At 42.3% G+C, this 19,212-nt stretch overlaps 1 protein-coding gene across 2 annotated transcripts in view; it reads left to right on the top strand.

The window, feature by feature from the left end:
- Positions 1-19,212, top strand: part of LOC130111786 (AP-2 complex subunit alpha-2) — a 48,478-nt gene that overhangs the window by 2,835 nt on the left and 26,431 nt on the right. For both annotated transcript variants that reach the window (XR_008810171.1, XM_056279068.1), the window contains exons 2-14: positions 4,012-4,080; positions 7,385-7,527; positions 7,606-7,799; positions 8,659-8,788; positions 14,423-14,524; positions 14,659-14,767; positions 15,088-15,238; positions 15,527-15,695; positions 15,957-16,094; positions 16,302-16,484; positions 17,333-17,430; positions 17,835-18,066; positions 18,296-18,478. Coding sequence is in view for 1 of the 2 variants with exons in the window: in XM_056279068.1 (XP_056135043.1) it covers positions 4,012-4,080; positions 7,385-7,527; positions 7,606-7,799; positions 8,659-8,788; positions 14,423-14,524; positions 14,659-14,767; positions 15,088-15,238; positions 15,527-15,695; positions 15,957-16,094; positions 16,302-16,484; positions 17,333-17,430; positions 17,835-18,066; positions 18,296-18,478 (1,901 nt within the window). In the remaining variant the exon portion in view is untranslated. The remainder of the gene's footprint in view (positions 1-4,011; positions 4,081-7,384; positions 7,528-7,605; positions 7,800-8,658; positions 8,789-14,422; positions 14,525-14,658; positions 14,768-15,087; positions 15,239-15,526; positions 15,696-15,956; positions 16,095-16,301; positions 16,485-17,332; positions 17,431-17,834; positions 18,067-18,295; positions 18,479-19,212) is intronic.

Below are 19,212 nucleotides of genomic sequence, written 5' to 3'. Positions count from 1 at the left end.
AAGTCCCAAAGCCAGGGTCTGTCATGGTATGGGGTTGTGTCCGTGGCCTTGGCAAAGGTGATTTACACTTTTGTGATTGCACCATTAATGCTGAAAAGTACGGAGAGATTTTGGAGCAACAGGTGCTGTTTTCAAGATGACATGTTTTCCAGGGACGCCCATGCACATTTCAACAAGACAATGCAGAGCCCCATTCTGTACACATTACAAATGCCTGGCTGTGAAAGAAGAACGTGCGGGTGCTGGACTGGCCTGCCTGCAGTCACGTAAGCTGTGCTCAGAAGACTGATGTGGCAACATATCAAGACGTACTACTTGCTGATGCACGCATCAACGCAGACGCTACTGTGCAAATCCTTTGATGGCAGTTTTGAAAAAGTAACACCACCTATGGTGCAGTGCACAGTAAAGCCAATAGGTGACAGCAAAGGCCAATCCACATGATGCAAACAGTGTATGTCTCAATTCAAAACAAACATTTAAGCATGGATGGAAAACTTATCCGCTTCCAGAAAAAACTGAAGGCAAAGATATGGGAGCATTTTGGTTTTTTGCAAACACCAGGAAGTTGGGAGTTGGGCATGAGTCATGCAATATGCAAGCTACAAAAAAAAATTTCAAATACTACAGCAACACGACCAACCTCCTTACATGACAAGACACCATGCAGATCAGTCACTAGCAACAGGTACTACACAGGCCAACACGTGTTGTCTCAACCAACCCTAAGTGAGGCTTTCAACTCAGTTTCCCTCAACATCCCAATGGGCTCAGATCACAAAAGCACTTTTATGCTTTATATGTAAAGACTTGCTCCCATACAGCGTTGTTGATCATGAAGGCTTTGGACAACTGCTTAATGATTGTGAGCCACTCCCCACTCAATCCCCACTTGTCAGTTCCTTTACAGAAACTGCAGTTCCCCAGTTGTATGTAGATGTGAAGCAGAAAGTCAGCGAAGCAATCTCTTCTGCAAACAAGAGTTGCCATTACATGTGATGTTGAGAGCAGCCCTGTCGTATGTCATTGTCACATGCCACCATATGTTTGCAGAATGGGAAATGTTCTGCATGTCCTGCAGACCTGAGCTATATTTGATAGCCACACCGGGTCAAATATTGCAGATTTGTTACGGGACATGGTGGAGGAATGGGGGCCTGTTGACAAGGATCCTGCACTGAATGTGAAAGGCTTTGCACACAGTTTGAATTGGCTGCTCAATGTGCACTCAAGGCCCCCTCTGTTTCCCATCTACTGGGAAGAATTTGCAGCTTCATGGCTTTTTTTTAGGGAGAGCACAATTGCAAGCCATGCCCTGAATGAAAAGTAGGAGCTACTTAATCTTCCTGAGCCACAAGCTCATGACAGATGTCACTATGAGATGGAACAGCATCTGTGATATGTTGGAATGCTACGTAGAGGAGCAGCCCACAGTTTGTGCAGCATTACTCTCCACTGAGGTGCAGAAGAATGCCAAGGAGTTGTGGCCCTTAACTGAAGCGGACCTAGCCTGACCTGAAGATGTGGCTAAAGCTCTGAGGCCGCTAAAAGTTGCAACACATGTAATGTCAGAAGACCCCTATGCTGTCTGTTACAGCACCACTGCAGGCTCAGTTGTGCCATGGAGCTCATGTTCAGGCAACAGATGAGGTAAAATTAGCCTTACTGAGAAAGCTTATTTACATTTAGTTTACTATGAGTGTTTTCACCCATAACACAAAACTACCTTTTCTCTTGACCCCTGGTACAGCAGGTTTTGCAGTATAAAGTAATGATATAAAGATACAACTGTGACTCATCTTGTGTATTCATGAATGTTATGTGGGCTTGGCTATAAGTAGAGTTTTATGTTCTGATTTCAGAAGAACCAGAACTATGTACCAGAACAAGAAAAGGCTGAAACTGGTTCTTCCCCACCCTGCAAGAGAAGAAGAGAGAAGAGCCTGTACTGTTGCACACTTTGACTTGTTTGCAGGAAGAGTGGGACAAAATTACAGCTGAAACGCTTCCTCACTTGGTGTCTTCAGTCGTGTTGTGAAAGGGAATGTTAACATTACAAAGTAGTAAATACTTTACTGTCCCAACTGTTTTTTTAATATGTTGCAAGAATCAAACTGAAATGTGTGTAATTTGAAAAAACAATAGAATTCATGAGGTGAAACATGAAATAATGTGCCGTTGTATTGTTTTCAGTGTAATACAGGTCAAGGTAAATTAAATTATACTGTTTTAATTTTAATGTAACATACCCTCCCGTCTTTTTCTAATGAGGGGTTTTATAAAACAGGTAGGGACCAGTGGAGATGTTGGCTTGTGAAGAGCTCTCCTCATTAGCTAATGTGGAGTGGACACAGAGAAAATGTTCTGTCTCTGTTCACAGTGCCACGGGTGGCCACGGAGACTGGATAGCTGCAGGAAAGTGGGAAGAGTTTGAACAGATATCATGACAAGTGTTCGAAATTAAATGGCCACATTCATTTGGAAGCGCCCTCCACAACTCTGACTTTCACTTAATTTGGAGTGGAGCCGTATCACGCTTCTTCCTCTGTTTTGCGAGGTGCTGCTATTTGATACTGCACACTGATGTCATAATACAGCTATGGCTAATATATATATATATATATATATCAACACAGATACAGGAAAAAAGATTTTAATGCATAGCAGTTTCTCCTGTATCCATGTTGATATTCCGCTCCTCATTAGTCGAACACTCAACACCATTGACGGTTTCGGGAAAAAACGCTATATATATATATATATATATATATATATAATCCAGTGAGTCAAGTAAATTCTTTATGAGACAGTACAATCTTGTTTCATGCCATAAGCAATCTTCAGCTGCTGATGAGTGTTTATGGCATGAAACAAGCTTGTACTGCTATGTATTAAACGTTTTTTTTTTCCTACATCTATATTGATATTCCGCTCCTCATTTGTTGAGCACTTTTATCAATGTCATTGATGGTTTATATATGTATATACACACACGGATACAGGAAAAAAATACTCCGCTCCTCATTAGCCGAGGACTCAACACCATTGACAGTTTCAGAAAAAAACGCTATATATATAAATATATGAGAGGATTCTATTTGCTGTTTTTTCTGATTTGTCATTGGCTGACCATAACATAATTGTGTTGGCTGCAAAAGACAAACCATTCTGTGCAGGAATATCCTTCCCATTGCAGAGTATCAAGACGTGAGCGCTCCTCCTCGCTGTCGTGTCTGACAGTTAGGTATTACAAAGCTAATATGGTCGTGTATGTAGTGGACAATGCAAGGCAAGATGGAGATGGTTTGGACATGTGTGGAGGAGAGATGCTGGGTATATTGGGTGAAGGATGCTGAATATGGAGCTGCCAGGGAAGAGGAGAAGAGGAAGGCCAAAGAGGAGGTTTATGGATGTGGTGAGGGAGGACATGCAGGTGGCTGGTGTGACAGAGGAAGATGCAGAGGACAGGAAGAGATGGAAACGGATGATCCGCTGTGGCGCCCCCTAACGGGAGCAGCCGAAAGTTGTAGCAGTAGATGTAGTGGACAATGGCATACCATTGCATTAGCATTACAATAACTAGCGTCCAATGTGCCATGTCAGTGTCCGGTATTCGATTTGTATTTGCATTAAAGTACACACACCTAGTTGTCTGTTTCGTGTTCCTAGTCGCTGTGAAAACACAGCATTTCGGCTTGTTTGTATTGTGTAAACAACTTTATGTTCAAGTTCAAAATGCAAAGTATAGCCAATTTAACTTTATACATGTGCTAATAAATCAAATGAGCAAATATCTGTGTGCCTCACCTGTGTTATGCTTACTCAGATGTTGAGCTTATTCATATAAGGATAATCAGTTGAAACTTTATTTGGGACTGTTTTAAAGCCTTAATTGGTTTATGACCGGGTCTACATGCAAACATGTCCATTGTGAAATGCACAGCACCCTCTGACCTGCAACAGTCAACCTAGAGCATGCAAAGTTAATGTTGTGTGTTAATCTGTTTACAGGTAAAAGTAAAGAGGCAGAAATTAAGAGGATAAACAAGGAACTGGCCAACATCCGCTCCAAATTTAAAGGTAAATGGATTATAATCACTCATTATGTTGTAGTTTAGGTTGGTTTATTAGTTTATTTAACAGGGGCCAGCATTAGTTATATAGCTAATTTACATCTGCGGTCCCTGGGCAGGAAGATTTTAATAATAATACATTACAATATGAGCAATACAATACAAATAAAGGCAATACAATTGCAAAATTGACCGAGTACATGACATACAACATACACATTACATACTCTCCCCATGCAGGAGATCAACTGGTTCCCTACAAAGGTTTACATCAGTGATCACATGACTGGTTTGTCTTGAGCCATGTTTAGTGTTGTTTTAAAAATACTGTAGCTTGTTCATTCTCTGATACGGGTAGGAGTAGATTTCCTTTTATCTACTGCTCAGACTGAAAATGTGGATTGTCCGAAAGCGGTTTTCCCACATTTAGCCGAGCAGCCCCCTCTGGCTGGTGCCCTGATCTCCTAGCATTGTCCTTGCAGAATGACACACATTGTGTGAAGCGGTGGTGGCACAAGATCATGACTGTATATGTCTGCACATATCTTCAAAGCAAACGGTCAAAGGTCAAGCTATACTTTTGAATGATGGTACAATGATGGTAGCCCCTTCAAAAAAATCATTGTGTACTAGCTTGGTCTAGTCAGAAAGGCACGAACTGAGGAAGCCTCTTGGATGAGAGGCGAAACGTCTTCACGGATATATACCAAGTCCAGTTGCACTTGGATAACCATGACCTGGATGAATGAGAACATTCACAGACATGTACAGAAAGAGCTTAGCAGCAGCTAAAGGCTGATGTGCTTGAAGGGAAATGGCACTGGTTTTTATGTGGCTGTCTAATCAGTGTTGATGGCAAATGTAGTCAATTGAAGCAGTAAATTCCTCAGGGCATGCTATATTGACCAAGAAAACTGAGTCATGCCAACAGTGCTTACATGTACCAGGATGCATTGCGCGTGAGTTTCTGGCACCCAAATCCCAGATCCTTCCAAAGCCTGCCCAGCTCATGGAGGTTGGTGTTCTTGAGGCTCTGTGTACAAAGAACGGCGTCTTAAAATATTCACTCTTCCACCAGAAAACCGAACAACGACACAAACTGAATCGAATTAGTTTTATAGACAACAAATCATGTATCATGCCTGGATACAACAATTACAGAAAGAAGAAAGAGGTGGGAGTAAGCCTAAGCTACCACCAATTACCAACAGATGTTAAATGGTGCAAAGAATGGCTCCGAGCGATTAAAAACCCCCAAATGTGATGAGAACACACCAACACCAGTAATGGCAAATCTCTGAGTATGCTCTTTTTATTTTGCAGCAGATCACTACAAAAGGGACAGATATTTCAACTGTGCAATACTCTGTTGTTTATTTATTTATACTGCCTTAGTACTGCATTCACATTCTGCACACACACACACGTATAGAAAAAATATATATATCAACACGGATACAGGAAAAAAGATTTGAATGCATAGCAGTACAGGCCGCAGTACAGGCCTGTTTCGTGCATCTTGCACTCATCAGCTGCTATGTTTTTTTTCCACAAAGAATCATGCAGTATCATTCTTTGTGAAAAAAACATAGCAGCTGATGAGTGCGAGACGCACGAAACAGGCCTATACTGCTATGCATTAAAATCTTTTTTCCTGTATCCGTGTTCCGCTCCTCATTAGTCGAGCACTCAACACCATTGACGGTTTCGGAAAAAAACGCTATATAATATATATATATATATATATATATATATATATATATATATATATATATATATATATATATATATATAATCCACATTTTTACATATTTCTTGTTTTTCTTAAATTCACATATATTTTCATACATATATATATATTTCATATTTTCACATATATATTTTCTCTTCTCGAACCTGAGCAACTGTAACTTGAGCCAATTTTCCCTTGGGGATCAACAATTATTCAAAGATACATCCTAGGATGCACTGGGACACATGATCAGTGATGTTTCCTGAGGTCCTCGGGTCTTTCAACATCATACACCCTCACTCAGGCGACCCAGCCAGGGTTGATCAGGCCCTGGCTTGTGTCCCAGCAGCATTGGCCCACAGATCACTCCTTCTGATCCAAAGCCATCTGGAGGCCCTCTCTGAAGCCTCCATGGTAGACTTGATGGCTTTCCTTTTTGCAGCCCCAGTGTTGCCAAGTAGAGTGTAGACCAAGTAGAGTGTTGCCAAGTAGAGTGTAGACCAAGTAGAGTGTAGACCAAGTAGAGTGTTGCCAAGTAGAGTGTAGACCAAGTAGAATGTTGCCAAGTAGAGTGTTGCCAAGTAGAGTGTAGACCAAGTAGTGTTGCCAAGTAGAGTGTAGACCAAGTAGAGTGTAGACCAAATAGAATGTAGACCAAGTAGTGTTGCCAAGTAGAGTGTAGACCAAGTAGAGTGTTGCCAAGTAGAGTGTGGACCAAGTAGTGTTGCCAAGTAGAGTGTAGACCAAGTAGGGTGTTGCCAAGTAGAGTGTAGACCAAGTAGTGTTGCCAAGTAGAGTGTAGACCAAGTAGAGTATAGACCTTGCACAGTGAGTGGCCAGCAAAGCCTCTACAGCCTCAATGGGCTCACAACATGCCTTCCAGCCTCTCCTCTGGCACTGATCCATCAAAGCAGGCCTTTAAGCTCCTGGTTTGACTTGTTGGTCCATCTTCTCACAGTTTTAACCACAGGCTTTGCAGATTTTTGTTTCTGCCTGTAGGATGGGAGAAAATGAACCAGACAGTGATCAGAGTCCCAAGCCTGCAATGGGGACGGAGCAATATAATCAGAATCAAGTTTATTGGCCATGTATGTTTGCACATACATGGAATTTGACTCCGGTTTTGTGGCTCTCTAAATGTGCTTAACATAGAATAACAACACTACGACACAACAATCTTCAGATATATACACAAGGACTGACTTAAACAGGTGAAATAAGAGGTGATAAGATGCAGCGGTGAAGAGAATATATCGGAGATGCTGAAATACATGTTAGCAGGTTACTTACATACATGCCTGAGGTAGATGGACATGACAGAGTGTACCAGTATATGTACAATGTACAGTACAGTTTAAATACAAATTGGGTGGATTTATTTGACAATGTGTGAACCTGCATACACATGGAACTCCACTGCACATAATGTTACACCACTGATCTAAACTATTATTTTTTACGTTAAATACTTGAAGCGTGTATGGCACAACGTTGGGGTGGATTCGTTATGTTTAATATGCAATGACAATAAAGCATCTATCTATCTGTAAAGCTGCTTATTGTTACTGTCACCACACAGGTGACAAGGCTCTAGACGGCTACAGTAAGAAGAAGTATGTGTGCAAGCTGCTCTTCATCTTCCTTCTTGGCCATGATATTGACTTTGGACACATGGAGGCTGTCAACCTGCTGAGCTCCAACAAATACACAGAGAAACAGATTGTAAGCAGGCAGGCATACACATGCACATAATGACTGAACATGTACACAGTCTGCTTCACACCACCTCTTCTCTCACAGGGCTATCTGTTCATCTCAGTGCTGGTCAACTCCAACAGCGACCTGATCCGCCTCATCAACAATGGCATCAAGAATGACCTGGCCAGCCGCAATCCAACTTTCATGAACCTGGCACTGCACTGCATCGCCAATGTCGGCAGCAGAGAGATGGCTGAGGCTTTCGCTGCAGAAATCCCCCGCATTTTGGTTGCAGGGTATGTTGCTTTTGGGTTCTTTTTCCTGTTCATGTATGCTTTAAAATTTGCATGTTTAGGGTTAAGGAGATTCTAATTCAAAAAAGAAAAGCTACACAATTTAAGAGTTTTGGGGGTTTTTTTTAATGGGTATCGGTTGGAGTTGGTTGGTATATTAATATAATCTGAATGTGTGGATATGTGACCAGATGTCCTGTGGGATTGTGGTTCTGGTAATATGGTGATATAATTGAAATGTTGTCATTTCCTGGTATTTTATCTCATGAAAGCACCCCTAGTCATCCACAAAATATCACCATGTCAATATTGAGATATTCGGCCAAACATTGTGTCAGTGTTGCATTATCCAGATATCCAGATAATATCCTGCACTGGCAAAGGAGCAAGCAAGATAAGGTGTTAGAAAACTTTCTCTCCTCATTCTAATGTCTATCAGGACTAGTTAACAGCATACATAATATACAACGAAGTTTTCAGAACTTTTTTTTTCTAGTTTTGGAAAAATTAAGTGGTGATGTGTTTTGTGTCAGAAAATAATATTTAGATGTTTAGATCTTGACATGTACACATGTAGGTCAGGTGAATTGGCCATACTAATATTGTCCCTGGGTGTGTGTGTGTGTGTGTGTGTGCGTGCGTGTGTGTGCGTGCGTGTGTGTGTGTGCACGTGCCCTGTGATGGACTAGCGGCCTGTCCAGGGTGTTTCCCCACACCCAATGACTGCTGGGATAGGCTCCAGCAACCCTGTGTAGGATAAGCGGTTTGGATAATGGATGGAGTACATCTTGAGTATTTAGTTGTGTGACATATGTGATGGATTAAGTTGGAGCCCAGGTTAAAGTTGTTCTACATGTTCCAGGGACACCATGGACAGTGTTAAGCAAAGTGCAGCCCTGTGTCTGCTGCGTCTGAATAGGACATCTCCTGACCTGGTGCCCATTGGGGAATGGACATCCCGGGTGGTTCACCTGCTCAATGACCAGCACCTGGTAAGGCTCAAGGATCAGGATCATGTCACACCAGCTGTGGCTTGAATTCATTCTTTAATCAGGGTATTAACAGTGGTACTCAACCATGTGCCATGGAGGGCAAAAATATGCATGTTTTCATTCTCCCCAGACTCCACAAGCACTGATTTTAGTGTCAAGTCTTCCTTTTTGCTGGAGGTATGCTAGTCAGTGAAATCGACTGTTGTGGAGTCCGGTTGGAATAAAATCCTGCCTACTCTTGGCCCTCCATGTCACACAGTTGATAACCACTTGGTGTCGCCTCTCGGAGATGTCTCACACAAGCTAAGGATGCAGATAAAAGAGATTGACAAGATATTATGCAGCACCAAAAGTTCCCGCTTATCCAAACAAACCAAGGGCAATCTCCCTGCGGTCAGCATTACAGGGCATGCTGACTACTAGCACTGACTGGTCCTTACCCCCCCCCCACCTTCAGCTCATGTCCCCCTCTGCTTACTTGGTATGGACTGTCTGCTGTTGTTATTGCCCACCCCAGACAGCAAGGAGCAACCCCAAAGTCTGCAATTCATGTTTTTACCAGCTTCAGGAGAAACAAAGTTTATTCAAAGTGCACAGCTTCTTCATCTAATCTGACTCCAATTGTACGCCAGCAACCACAGCCTGTCACAATAAATTACGCAGATTGTCATTTCCCCTAGCCCACAGCAATGCAACACAAAGACAAAAACACATCCAAAAACTACAAGAACACATATATCAAAACGAACACATATATCCAAACTACTATCTGCCATCAGCCTCACGACATTCACCATTTGGGCTAACAGAAAGTTTAGCGAATTCTCTATCTTCGTGATTTCCTCTTCTGTAATTGAACCCTTCTTTGGTGGTGCCGTTTCTCTTGTTTGTGCAGATCTTCGTAATCTTGTTTAAGAAAGAAAAGAAAAAAAGCCAGATTATGAGTCTCACCGTGACTCAGGAACAAAGAGTGGGGCACACCCTTGTAGTAAATTGCTGAAAACATTCACTGATATCCAATGGTAAACCGATGTCTGTGTAAAAGTAGTGTCTTGATGCATGCTCAATAAGCGAGGAAAGAAAATCAAATAAGGTTGAATCAATGCATCTGGATACAACGTTTATTGACAGATACGTTTCATCACTCAACTAAGTGACATCTTCAGTCTCAGCTGACTGCAAGCATCCCCATCCCTTATAAGCAATACAGTGGCATAACGACCAAAACCAATGACCAGTTTCATTTGCAAATATGGTTGTGACCATTATCTAGAGTTTCAGTGGCCATGTGCACTATTCACAGAGGATTGGGGAATAGTTGCAATCACAGCATTGTAAGGTGGTGACAGATGTACTCTTAAAAAAAGGAAGCTAGGGGAAACTAAACAGACGCTGGCCAAGAGGATGGCACAACACAGGAGAGCTAACACGTCAGGCCAGGACTCCGCAGTCTACACCATCTACAGGCCAGTGGCCACTCTTTCAAGGATAAGGATATGCACATCCTTAATAGAGAGGAACGCTGGTTTGAATGGAGAGTCAAAGAGGCGATCTATGTTAAGAGGGAACAACCATCCCTGAATGGGGCGGCAGCGGCTAAGAGTACATCTGTCACCATCTTACAATGCTGTGATTGCAAACATTCCCAAATCCTCTGTGAATAGTATACATGGCCATTGAAACTCAAGTTAATGGTCACAACCATATTTGCAAATGAAACTGGTCATTCTCTCGCTCTCTCCCCCTATATATATATATATATATATATATATATTTGCCTTCTTTATAAGGGGTGGGGATATCTGCAGTCAATTTAGACTGAAGAGGTCACTTAGTTGAGTGATGAAACGTATCTGTCAATAAACCTTGTATCCAGATGAACTGATTCAACCTTATTTGAGTGTAAAAGTAGTCTTTCTTGATGTAAAGACTTTGTGCACGATGGCAACTGTGTATATTAAATGTTCAACTGCACGTTTTGAAGATTTTGAGATTTTTTTTAAAAAGAAACTGGTCCTGGACCTTGCAAAAAGATTGACTGCTCACCCTGCCATCTTGACCGAAAGAGATCAATCAGAAAATTCAATCGATCTATCAGTCTATCTAAATCAATTCAAATAGCATGTCATAATTTGATCCCATCAACCGTAAAAACTTCGGGGACATTATAGAACATTTGAAACCCTCCTCCTTCTGCCTTGATATTCTCCCAACCAGCTTTTTCAAAAATGTTTATAATTGCATGTCATTAGAGCTACAAACTGTCAACATGTCTCTTCTCTCAGGTCTCTTCTCACAGGGCCCTAAAAACTGCAGTCATCAAGCCACTCTTAAGAGGAATAATCTAGACACTTCTCTTCTCTCAGGTCTCTCCCCACAGGACCGTAAAAACTGCAGTCATCAAGCCATTCTTAAAAAGGAATAATCTAGACACTTCACTAATGAACAGTTATAGGCCCATATCAAGCCTCAAATTTTTAAGTAAAATAATTGAAAAATATGTTTTCCAGCAGCGCAACAATTTTTTGGCACTAAACAACAGTTTCAGTGTCTTCCACACCATACTGAGACTGCTCTTGTTAAGGTCTTTAATGACATCTGCTTAAACACAGACAGTGGCGGAATCTCAGTCCTGGTATTATTGGATCTCAGTGCTGCATTTAACACAGTTGACTACAAAATATTACTAGACAGACTGGAAAACTGGGTGGGACTTTCTGGCACAGCACTAAACTGGTTTGAATCCTACTTAAAGGACAGGGACTACTTTGTGTCTATAGGTAATTACAAATCTGTGTACAAAAATGACGTGGAGTTCCCCAAGGCTCCATTCTGGGACCATTTCTGTTTAACATCTATATGCTCCCACTAGTCCAGATTATGGAAAACAACAAAATATGTTACCATAATTATGCAGACGACACGCAGATTTACATAACCATATCACCAGCGGGCTATAATCCCATACAAGCACTGAGTAAGTGCATTGAACAAATCAGTGATTGGATGTGTAAGAATTTTCTTCAATGAAGCACAGATAAAACTGAACTAATTGTCTTTGGAGCCAAGGAAGAAAGATTAAAAGTCAGCACTCAGCTACAGTCGGTAATGTTAAAAACCACAAACCAAGCCAGAAATCTTGGTGTAGTCATGGAGACTCAGACCTAAATTTAGATAGTCGCATTAAGACAATTACAAAGTCAGCCTACTATCACCTGAAGAATATATCAAGAATTAAAGGATTCGTGTCTCAGCAAGATCAGGAAAAACTTGTCCATGCATTTAACTTGTCCATGCATTTATCTTCAGTCGACTTGACTGCTCTGACAGTGTCTTTAAATGTCTTTCTAAAAAACCGATTAAACAGCTGCAGCTAATTCAGAATGCTGCTGCTCGAGTCCTTACTAAGTGCAAAAGACTGGATCACATCACTCCAGTTCTGAGGTCGCTACATTGGCTCCCTGTCTGTCAAAGAATTGATTTTAAAGCTCTGCTGTTTGTTTATAAAGCCCTGAATGGTTTAGGGCCAAAATATATTTCTGATCTACTGCTACACTAAGAACCATCCAGACCACTCAGATCATCTGGGGCAGATCTGCTTTCTTTCCCCAAATTCAAAACTAAAAAAGGAGAGGCAGCTTTTAGTTTTTATCACCACATATCAGGAACAAACTCCCTGAAAACTGCAGGTCTGCTACAACTCTCAGTTCTTTTTAAATCTAGGCTGAAGACTTTCCTCTTTGCTGCTGTCTTTTATTAAATAAACTTGAAGCTTTTGATTTTCATCTTACACTGCACTGTAACTTTACTCTCTTTTTATTTGTTTTTAAATGTCTTTATTGCCTTATGTTGCTTCTCTTAATGCCTTTTGTTTTATGAAAAGCACTTTGAATTGCCTTGTTGCTGAAATGTGCTCTCTCTCTCGCTCTCTCTCCCCCTATATATATATATATATATAAATTTGTCCTGTCTTGCCTTGCAAAACCTTTCCTATAGGCCAAGTTTGAACTTCTATGATTTTTGAGAAGTTTGTGAGTTATTTGAGGGTAGAACGAGTAGCATTTTCTTAAAAATCAATGTATCGACATACAAAGAAAGATAACCCTCTCAGTCATCACTTATCACACACTAAACGTGTGTGGTGGTGTCTGTATCTACAGAGACCCTGCTTTCTGCTTGTATTTTCTATTTTTCTTATTTTGCTGTGTACGGTACGTTTCTGGGTGTTAACTTTTGGGCAGCGGGACTCTATAAAAACATAGTGACCATGTGCCAGATTGCGATCGCAAGCACACATCCAAGTGAAAGCTACAACAATGGCGGACATGGCGCTGAAAAGCCACAAACATAGCAAAGCAAAACGCTAAGTGGACAAAGCACATTCTAAAACAGGGGTGAATCTGGGGCTGGCTTTCACTTGCTGGCAAGCACTGAAGGAGAGGATGGGAATGAAGAATGCAGCGGGTTTGGCGTGTACTCTAGGATGTGTTCTGGAAACTGCAGTCAAGGGACATGCACTTCTGGTGTTGCTGAGCTGGGGGAAGAAGGGCCAACTTTGAATGTTGTGGTAACAAGCCGCAACTGACAAATCCTACTCGTTCTGCCTTTAAATGGGTTAAACCACCAGTACTCCAGTCATAGCCTAACTAGTTTACATTCCAAGTCATTGGACAAATGTGGCCATTGTTACCATGTGACTCACAATTGACCACTACATAATCACCATATAAAATGATTCTACCTCTGCATCAGGCAGTCTAACAGATTAAGATTTAAGATAACATTGCTCTCAAATTTTACTAGGTTTCTAAGTTTTCAGAGTGAATACTGTAGACTTAATATTACTATGAATACTGAGAGTATCTTGTTAGCAAATAACAATGGAATGAAATATTTGTCATATAAATGACTATGAAGCCTACCAGTATTACCATTTGAAGCAGGGGCGGATCTACAGGGTGGCAAGGGGTGGCAGCTGCCACCTCTGGGACACAGTCTTGCCACCCCTGTTGCCACCCCATTTATAAATCAGATAATATGTTTTTAAAGTATATTTTATGTACATGCATGGTGAAGGTCAATGAGACCCACACCAAACTCATCTTAAACAGAAGTCGCAGATTTAGAATCCCCCTCCCCCTCACAGGCGCGGATCTACAGGGTGGCAAGGGGTGGCAGCTGCCACCTCTGGGACACAGTCTTGCCACCCCTTTGCCACCCCAGGAAAAAATCTCTAGATCCACCACTGATTTGAAGTGACTGTACCATGCTAATATTTTGACAAACACTAATTTTCAGATTTAGTCAATTTATTTAATAGATTCAAAGATTACGGGATAAAATTGTATGTTGTATCGATTGTTAAGATGATAGGGTTACATTTAAATCCCTCAGGGGCACCGTTCAGGAAATGTTCGTGATTGCACAGTAGATAAATGGTATTGATTTTTTTTCTTCTTCTTCTTCTTTTTTTTTTGTGAAGAGTGGAATTCTAGAAGTTAAGGGTCAGATGGAAGAGTTTTCTCATCAGTGTATAAAGTTGCACAAAAGAGGTGTAGACTGTATACAAAAGCAGTTGTACATGTGTGTGTGGCCATGTGTGTTTGTGCATGCTGATGTGTGTTCCCCCCTCAGGGTGTGGTAACAGCAGCCACTAGCCTTATCACCACGCTGGCCCAGAAGAGTCCTGGTGACTTCAAAACGTCAGTGTCGCTGGCTGTGGCCAGGCTCAGCAGGGTAGGCCACAGCAGACTATGCTTCTCCCACCATTTTCACAATTGTAGCTTCACACAATTTCTTAGGCTCCAGACAGCTCACTTAAATGTTGTTACATGATATCTAAATGTGTATTTATTGTATGGCTTTCCTAGATTGTGACCTCTGCCTCCATAGACCTACAGGATTATACATACTACTTTGTTGCTGCACCATGGCTGTCTGTTAAATTGCTACGCCTGCTGCAATGCTACCCTCCACCTGGTATGGTATAGTTGTTTGTGAGAGACTGAAAGTGACAGGCTGACTGTTGATAGGTGGTCAATGATTGTTAACAACCAAAGTCCAAGAAGAATACAAGGATTTAGTCACAAATAAGTGGGTTAACTACCATTGTTCAGCTGTTCGCTTTATGTTTTCTCTCCAACCCTCCAACCCCCAAATGTAGGTTCATACTTTCATTCTGGTTTCCTATTGTTTCTTCTTCACCATGTGATAAATGTATGGAGTGGAGAGTTCTAATTTAAAGATGTCCAAAAAGCTTAACCTTTTCTTGATTAGTCTGCTCTTATTTATTTACACAGAGGATGCGGCATTGCGTGGTCGTCTGACAGAATGTCTGGAGACCATCCTCAACAAGGCCCAGGAGCCCCCCAAATCTAAGAAGGTTCAGCACTCCAATGCCAAGAATGCTGTGTTGTTTGAAGCCATCGCCCTCATCATCCACCATGACAGGTTGGTGAAACACACTGTTCATAGCTTTGATAAAAAAGTCAGAAATGAAATTAAGTGAAAATATAATCAGTTTTATGCAGTCATACTTGACAATAACCATACTGCAACGGATATACTGTGGGACCGGAATCTATCCCAGACATTTCACAGTGGGAAGTATGCACAATAGCTGTTAGCTTTTAATGAGAACTTTGTCCCTGCTAAATAAAATGAATAATATAAATGAATGAATGAAAAATAAATAAAAGCTGACCTGGCTGTCCTCTGTCTCTCTCTGCTGTGGTTCAGTGAGCCCACATTGTTGGTGCGTGCCTGTAACCAGCTGGGACAGTTCCTTCAGCACAGGGAGACCAACCTGCGATATCTTGCTCTGGAGAGCATGTGCACGCTGGCCAGCTCGGAATTTTCCCATGAGGCTGTCAAGACACACATAGAAACTGTGATCAATGCCCTCAAGGTGAGCTGCTCATCATTAACACATGGTTGTTGTGTTATCTCAGATATGTTTGCAAGCTAATGTTATTTTGAAAGGAATGTGTGCCGCTTGGATATGTGGTTCAAAAACCCGAAGGTTGCTCACCTCCAACTCTGTTGTGATCTGAATGTCTATTAGCCATGTGCAACTCATGCCCCAATTTGTGAAAAGTGTGCGAGTGTTTGTGTGTGCATTTTGTCTTTTAGTAGCTTCTTATCCATGTTGTTTGTGTTGTGTGGACAGACTGAAAGAGATGTGAGTGTGCGTCAGCGGGCAGTGGACCTGCTCTATGCCATGTGTGACCGGAGCAATGCCAAGCAGATCGTAGCAGAAATGCTCAGCTACCTGGAGAGTGCTGACTACTCCATCAGAGAGGAGATAGTGAGTCCCACACACCTAATCCTGCACCTTAATGCTGTTTTCCCACTGGTCAAAAAATCGGCCTATGTCCGCCTTTGGTCAATGTAAAGGCAGATGTTAGCGGGTTTTTTGGCCAGTGGGAAAAGGGTATAAGAGAGGACTACACATTAGCCATGTTGTCTCTGTTCCCTGTTTTCCACATGTCAATATGCTCCTCCTCTCTACCAGGTCCTCAAGGTGGCCATACTGGCAGAAAAGTATGCCGTGGACTATACATGGTACGTGGACACAATCCTCAACCTCATCCGAATTGCTGGTGACTATGTCAGCGAAGAAGTGTGGTACCGTGTCATCCAGATTGTCATCAACCGTGACGATGTTCAGGGTTACGCTGCAAAGACCGTCTTTGAGGTGGGTGTGGATACAGAGGTTATCACAGGTTCTGCACCACCACTTTTACTGTCAGCATGCATCACCAGAATCTTCTCCATGGAAATGAAAAAACGCAAGGCTATGATCACTGAGCAATGCGTTCAACTGTTAAGTCTTTTAGGGAGTTTCTCAGGGGTTTGTAATACAAACCTATGGCTGGTATTTGGTATGGTATAGTATATTGATCCCCATGGGGAAATTCCTCTGCATTTAACCCATCCTAGCTGTGTAGCTAGGAGCAGTGGACAGCCACCGTGCAGCACCCAGGGACCAACTCCAGTTGGTCTTGCCATGCCTCGGTCAGGGGCACAGACAGGAGTATTAACCCTAACACGCATGTCATTTTGATGGTGGGGGAAACCGGAGCACCTGGAAAAAACCCACTGCACACACGGGGAGAACATGCAAACTCCACGCAGAAGGGGACCTGAGATGACCCCCAAGGATGGACAACCCCGGGGTTCGAACCCAGGACCTTCATGCTGTGAGGCGACAGTGCTAACCACTGGGCCACCGTGCCACCAACAGCCAACGGCTGTGCTCACCAACATTTAGGTGTTAACAGCGTGAATGTGTTTTGTTGATAAATTTATGTTTTTTGTGGCGTTCACAGTGTTTCCACGGCGATATCATTATCTCTGCAAAGTGACGAATTTACAGTGAACGTGTTAGCAGTGCCAGTGGAGAGAACAGAACCTCACAATGACTGTTTCCAATGACAACTTCATTTTCAGAGTTATAGCTTTAAGCCTGGATGACACTTTCTGAATAGCCCATGTTTGTGATCGTGGAAATCCTGTATCTCAGCCCTACTTTATTCTTTGCAGGCACTGCAGGCTTCTGCCTGCCATGAGAACTTGGTGAAAGTGGGGGGTTACATCCTGGGGGAATTTGGCAATCTGATTGCTGGTGACTCACGTTCCAGGTACGAATAGCATACCGATAGTCCCAACCACCAGGTCTGTAATGAAAATGTTTTTTAGGTTCAACTTAATTTCTGTTCAGCCTAGTTTGCCTGTATAGAATTCTAATAGCGATACGCTGATAAATGTGCACAACATTTTAGATAAGAATAATAAATCGTTGAATTCTTATATTAATAGTTGTGACTTTTCCTTGAGCCTTATTATGAAAGGTATGAAGAGCAGATGTCTCTGTCATAAAGCTTTAGTAGTAATTGCTCTCTTCCCTGTCTTCATCTTCTTCATCTCAGCCCAACAGCCCTGGTTCTTGTTAGTCCGTTTACTGTGATGTAACTGGGTGCTGAACAGATCCTGTCATACTGAATAAACCAGTTTACTGTGCGTCCATACATCTTCTGTGTTTCAGTCCCCTGGTGCAGTTCAACCTTCTCCACTCCAAGTTCCACCTATGCTCTGTTCCTACACGGGCTCTGCTACTTTCCGCTTATATCAAATTCATCAACCTCTTCCCAGAAGTTAAGGCCACCATCCAGGAGGTACTGCGCTCTGACAGCCAGCTTCGCAACGCAGATGTGGAGCTGCAGCAAAGAGCTGTTGAGTATCTGAGGCTGAGCTGTATCGCCAGCACCGACATCTTGGTGAGTTACGTCACGTGTAGACTGTAAAACTTGATTCCTACCAGTCGGTGGTGCTGTAGCTCTCTGGATGGTACAAAAGGATCTGTCTGGTGTTCAGTGTTTTCATCTTCTTTCGCTCACTAAACATTTCTCTCTAACCCCCCTTCTCGCTCTCGCTTGCTCCTTTCTCGCTCTTTTCCATTTATTTATTCGTCGTTTTTCAATAGCTCTCTCCTCTGACCTTTACCAGGCAACTGTCCTAGAGGAGATGCCTCCTTTCCCAGAAAGGGAGTCTTCCATCCTTGCCAAACTGAAGAGGAAGAAGGGGCCAGGAAATGTTCCTGACATAGACGACACCAAGTGGGACAAAGAAAAGGAGCGCAATGTCAATGGTGGCCCCGAACACAGCAACAACATTGATTCCTCTAGCAAAGTACGTCTGAGATTTGAATGTTCTGTAGTAACTACTGCCCCAGCTTTAAGTTGACGTTCTGATTTGAAAAAATAGAAGACAAAATGTTTCTAATCAATTTTTCATGGCATGGATATTAAAAGAGCAAACAGGTGGTTAAATTTCATTAGTACTTGTCATGAGAAACATTTCTACAGAAGTAAAGAGACTTAAGAAAGATTTGAGTTGTTAGATTGCAAATACTAAGACAAGTGTGTGGCCTTGTCTGGCAGTACACACATTACTCGTCTTACTCAGCCATAGTGCTCATCTTTTCCACACTCCTGCTGTGATTGATATTGGGTTTTCAGCTTCTTTATTTTACTGTTTTGGTATTTCCCCAGCAATTTGTCGATCTTTACCGTCACTTTTCCCTTCCCTCTCTTAATTTCTCCATCTTTCCTTTTCTGTGTGTTTTCCTCCCTCCTGTTTTTATCAGTCACTTTCACTTTAAACGATTTTGTTCCCTCTCCCCCCTCAGTCTTCCCCCTCACTGGTGTCAAACCTGCTGGCTCCAGTATACCTTCCCACCAACAGGCCCCGTCCCATCTCCTCTCTGTCCCTCCTGCAGAGCTCCCTCGCTCCCTCCTCTGCTCCTCTCTTGCCCCCTGGCGGGACCATGGTACAGTGAAGCATGTGTGTGCACTTGGTCAGGCTCGAACAGGAGAGCCAGACCATTAAGAATAGTCAGGGGTGTAGCATGATGCAAGCCTGCT

The sequence above is a fragment of the Lampris incognitus genome, chromosome 4, assembly GCF_029633865.1.
Source record: "Lampris incognitus isolate fLamInc1 chromosome 4, fLamInc1.hap2, whole genome shotgun sequence".
Lineage (NCBI taxonomy): Eukaryota > Metazoa > Chordata > Actinopteri > Lampriformes > Lampridae > Lampris > Lampris incognitus.
Note: the sequence above shows the minus strand (reverse complement) of the source record. Positions and strands in the feature narration are given on the sequence as shown.